Source organism: Lucilia cuprina, chromosome 3, assembly GCF_022045245.1.
Source record: "Lucilia cuprina isolate Lc7/37 chromosome 3, ASM2204524v1, whole genome shotgun sequence".
Lineage (NCBI taxonomy): Eukaryota > Metazoa > Arthropoda > Insecta > Diptera > Calliphoridae > Lucilia > Lucilia cuprina.
Genome location: NC_060951.1, coordinates 55,895,085 through 55,900,040, shown reverse-complemented (window position 1 = coordinate 55,900,040; position 4,956 = coordinate 55,895,085). Strand labels below are relative to the sequence as shown.

General features: G+C 30.9%; 2 protein-coding genes across 3 annotated transcripts in view; one reads left to right on the top strand and one right to left on the bottom strand.

The window, feature by feature from the left end:
* The window catches only part of LOC111678612 (ecotropic viral integration site 5 ortholog), a 48,926-nt gene that overhangs the window by 26,708 nt on the left and 17,262 nt on the right, over nucleotides 1–4,956 (top strand). The window lies entirely within an intron of this gene.
* LOC111678615 (sphingosine kinase 2) overlaps nucleotides 1,045–4,956 on the bottom strand; it is a 5,042-nt gene continuing 1,130 nt past the window's right edge. For both annotated transcript variants that reach the window (XM_046947613.1, XM_046947614.1), the window contains exons 2-3: nucleotides 3,315–3,532; nucleotides 1,045–3,186 (exon numbers count right to left, since the gene is read on the bottom strand). In XM_046947613.1, coding sequence (XP_046803569.1) covers nucleotides 1,206–3,149 — 1,944 coding nt within the window. In that variant the 5' untranslated portion in view covers nucleotides 3,150–3,186; nucleotides 3,315–3,532 and the 3' untranslated portion in view covers nucleotides 1,045–1,205. The remainder of the gene's footprint in view (nucleotides 3,187–3,314; nucleotides 3,533–4,956) is intronic.

The following is a 4,956-nucleotide window of genomic DNA, read 5'->3' as shown; positions in this document are numbered from 1 at the left end:
CTAGTCTATAGTCTAGTCTATAGTCTAGTCCATAGTCTAGTCTATAGTCTAGTCTATAGTGTAGTCTATAGTGTAGTCTATAGTGTAGTCTATAGTGTAGTCTATAGTGTAGTCTATAGTCTAGCTTATAGTCTAGTCTATAGTATAGTATATTGTCTATAGTGTAGTCTATAGTATAGTCTATTGTTTAGTCTAAAGTCTAGTCAATTCCAAAAAAAAAAAATTAAATGACTAAATTAATTTGTTAACCCTAGAATAGCTGTTGGTGTTCTAGGGTTAACCACAACAAAAACATTAAGAATACTATAATATTAGTATTGCCTATTTTAGGGAGCAATTTTAAAATTTAATGAAACGTAATTGTATTAATGTAAACAACTAAATAATAAGCAAGAAAATAATTGAAAAATTCTCATCGATTGAACAAAACAAAAACACACACAAAACAAATTTAATTAAAACAACTAAAAACAATTTGATTTCAATTAATCTAATCGGGAAAAGGTAAAAGAAAAATCTTTGAATTATTAAAACAATAATAACAACAAAATAATATCAACAATATAATAAATGCTATCAATATTGTATTTAGAAGAGGAAAAAAGTTTATTATTACCACCCAAACAGTAAATGACCAAAATTAAATATTTTATAACATTTTTTGCACAAACATTTATTATGCAATAAAAAAAATTTTGAAAATAAAAAAAGAATCTATAATTATCCCTTAAACAGGAGTTGTGAATATTCTATTAAATTGTTAAACAACACGCAAAATTAGATAATTATTTTTTGTTTATGCTAATTTTTGTAATACACGCAGGTCGATAAGTAATAGTTTTATAAATTTTTAGTTAATTTATTATTTTAAGAAATATTTTATAAATTGTTCTTTATATGTCTGTTTAAATTTTGTGTATAATTATTTGAAATGAAGTTTTTAGATCCTAAACACAATGAGAGAGGTAGCGGCTTTTGTATACAAATACATTTGTTTTATTTGCAGTTCCAAAAATTCTTTGGTCTATTTCACTATTCATTGAATTTATTTAAAAAGATCTTTTACTCTTTTGTATATCATTCTTTTTCGTTTATTAAAACAACCACAATTTTCTTTTGAGATATAAAAACATGTTTAACTTAAACTTAAAAGTAAAATCTTACTATTATTAACTTTTTAAAACTAAGAATCAAAAACAACCTCATCACTCCTTCGGTACATTTGGCACCATTATTTTCATTAGACCCGGAAATATTTCAGCTTGTATGGCGCCATAACCCACACGTTCACCATCTACCGTTATAATACCTTCTTCATCTTCTGGTTCTATACGAAATGCTGTCACTGGTATAACTTGTATATGAGTAGTGGGTGCTTCAGATAAATGAGAACCTGAACTCATATTCAGTAAAAATTGCATTAGTTGGGATCGTGCAATGCCAGCTCGTATGATAACTAAATAGATAATGCCATCATTTAATTTTGAATCGGGAGCAAAGAGACAATCGGTAGCTAAGTGTGTGGTATAAGCTGCCTGCACTAAAACAAATTCTCCCTGTTCCGAGTGCCATTCCTCGGGTAAAGGATTATCCAAAGGTGGTATGCTTGATTGGAGAGCTCGAGTATTAAACTCAGCATTAGCTTGTTCAATTTTACTGAAAATACTATTGGTAACACTGCGATTTGAGCGAATACTTTGACCCGCTATGGAATAATAAGCTGTTCTACGTGACACTGCCGAATGCCAACTGTCTATGTTGGTTTTATAACTGATAATATCTGCAAAATCATCGTCGTCTATGTCTATATCATCTCCCACAGCATCAGCAAACTCTTCTACCTCATCATCTTGAGCATCTTTAAAACGTCTTAATATAGAAGGCTTTCCTCCATTAGTTTGCTTTTCATTACTCATTTCCACCACTAAAGTATTCTCAGGTTTACGCCAAGGCAAATAGGAAACCTTTCCCTTATAGGTTCTCAAGCGTACTAAACGATGTATAGACCATAAGGTAAATCTAGGCGCTCCAATAGATCTTAATTTTTCACTTTCTATATCAATATCAGCTATTATGCCCCAACCGATAGAGAGGAAAGAATACATTTCCGAAAGATAATTTTCTTTTTTAAGTTCCACTCTTACCACATCTAATGGAGCCCATTGACCGGAAACACAAGTCAAGGTGGCATTTACAATTGGTTTAGGTTCATACGGTTCATTGTAGAGATATGCTATACTTTTAGCCAAACCATTACCAGAACCACAAGGTATAATTCCCACAGGTAATTGTCGCATTATAACCCTCCAATCGGGTCTCTCCATTATGCCATTAATAACCTCAAATAGTAAACCATCTCCTGAGGCCACCACAATTCCGGAATATTTTTGAGCTAAATCTTTGCGTTGTTTCACAAATTCTCGTGCAAAATTGGCATGGGTGGTCACCACTAGTTCATATTGTGTCTCAGCTTCCTTCAGCACCGGAGCCATTTGCTTTTGAAACATTACCCTTCCCTTGCCCTTGCCCGATTTGGGATTTAATAATATCAACAAAGGTTTTGGTTCCATTGCAATACCTTGTTCCTCTAAACTTTTATTAAATTTAATGGCATCACGCCAACGTTCGGCAGATTTTAAATTTTCCTCGTATTTTAGAAATGAACGAAAACGTAGAATTCTCACCGTTCTCATGCGCCTCAGGGGCTTGTCTTTCCTCAAATAGGCATAAATATACAAATAGGCTGATATATCTTTTTGTTCCCTGGCCGATGAATTTTCACTCTGATGTTGCTCTTCGTCTTCATCAAGACGTTTGCAAGAACTCAAACCTCCTCGGGCGCGTCTTTTTAATTTACCACCACAATGACTGCCCACTATATCCTCTAGACGTATTAATTGTTCAGTAATTTGATCATGATCTTCAGTTTCTCTTCTCAAGAAAATACCACTACCATTTAGTTGTACTTGTATTTTTAAATTGTTTCTCTTTTTGTTGTGATTATTAATATAGAAATTTTCGGTTAATTCTATGGGGGTATCAGCAGGATTTGAAGAGTTTCCCTGTATAGTCGCTGGTAGACTGTTGTGATTATTTGTTGTTATATTCGAGTTGAAATTTGCATTTCCATATGTTTCGGCCGCTGTCATTGTATTGGGGATTTGTTGTTGTGTTTTCGTAAATAATCTAAATTAAATAGAAATCGGAAAACAATAATGGTATTGAACGATTACATTTGTTTTTTTTGTTGTTGTTGTTGTATTACTATTGGCAAATATATTCATTTGTTTTGTTTTTATTGTTATTGTACTTACTAATTCGTAATATTATAATATTTATATGTATTTATCTATATAAAAATGACGACGCAACCATATATTTGTTGTTGTTATTGTTTAAAGCTGTCTTGATTTCACTTGACTTGACTCCCTTTGTTTTGCTCTTTGTTCTTCCACGATTTAGACCACTTGCACTGAATTTCTCGCTTATTATTAGTTTGGTTCTTCCGTAACTGTCAAAGGTTCATTTCTAACTAAAATTCATACAAAAATAAATTAAAACTTTTATCAGTGAATTATATTATTATTTATTCTTTTGGGTTCTCTTCACTAGCGTTTATATCAGTTGATTTGTTTTAGGTTTTTCTTTACTATTATTGTTTTTTGCCAATAAATGTTTAATAGTTGTATTTATGCCCTTGATATTTTATGCTACAAATTGTTACGATCATTTTCGGTTAAGTAGAGTTGTATGATTTTTATAATTTTGGAAAATATATCGTTTGTGAGGCACCCGAGATGGATATTAATGCAATCAATGATAGAAATAATTATAATGCATTTCATTTGTCTCAACTATGTAATTGACTATGTGAATTACAAAATTTCTCAAAATGTTGAAAGTGTTCTGACCAGTCAAAGGTCAAACTTAAGTTAGTTAGTTGATTAGTTATTTAGTTAGTTGATTAGTTTGTATTCATGTAGGAATCGGACCTATCGCCTCAGGTCTGACAGAATTGAACACTAATTACTCATTACGACTTGACTTTTAAACTGTGTAAACTCTGATACTAGTTTTTGTTACAGGATATCTCAAAACCCAGTTGTGATGTAGCAATTTGGATGCAGCACAGTTCAATATTTTAGTTAGTTAGTTAGTTAGTTAGTTAGTTAGTTAGCTAGTTAGTTAGTAAGTTTGTTAGTTTGTTAGTTTGTAAGTTTGTTAGTTTGTTAGTTTGTTAGTTTGTTAGTTTGTTAGTTTGTTAGTTTGTTAGTTTGTTAGTTTGTTAGTTTGTTAGTTTGTTAGTTTGTTAGTTTGTTAGTTTGTTAGTTTGTTAGTTTGTTAGTTTGTTAGTTTGTTAGTTTGTTAGTTTGTTAGTTTGTTAGTTTGTTAGTTTGTTAGTTTGTTAGTTTGTTAGTTAGTTAGTTAGTTAGTTAGTTAGTTAGTTAGTTAGTTAGTTAGTTAGTTAGTTAGTTAGTTAGTTTGTTAGTTTGTTAGTTTGTTAGTTTGTTAGTTTGTTAGTTTGTTAGTTAGTTAGTTAGTTAGTTAGTTAGTTAGTTTGTTAGTTTGTTAGTTATTTAGTTAGTTATTCAGTTAGTTAGCTAGCTAAGTAGTTGGTTAGTTAGTTAGTTAGTTAGTTAGTTAGTTAGTTAGTTTGTTAGTTATTTAGTTAGTTAGTTAGCTAGTTAGTTAGTTAATTGGATAGTTAGTAAGTTAGTTAGATAGTTAGTTAGTTGGTTATTTAGTTAGTTAGTTAGTTAGTTAGTTAGTTAGTTAGTTAGTTGGTTGGTTGGTTGGTTGGTTGGTTGGTTAGTTAGTAAGTTAGTTTGTTAATTTGTCTTCATGTAGGAATCGAACCTATATCCTCAAGTGTGACGAACTTGAACACTAATTACTCCTACGACTTGACGTTTAAACAATGTAAACCTCAATACTAGATCTTAAAACCTAGTTGTG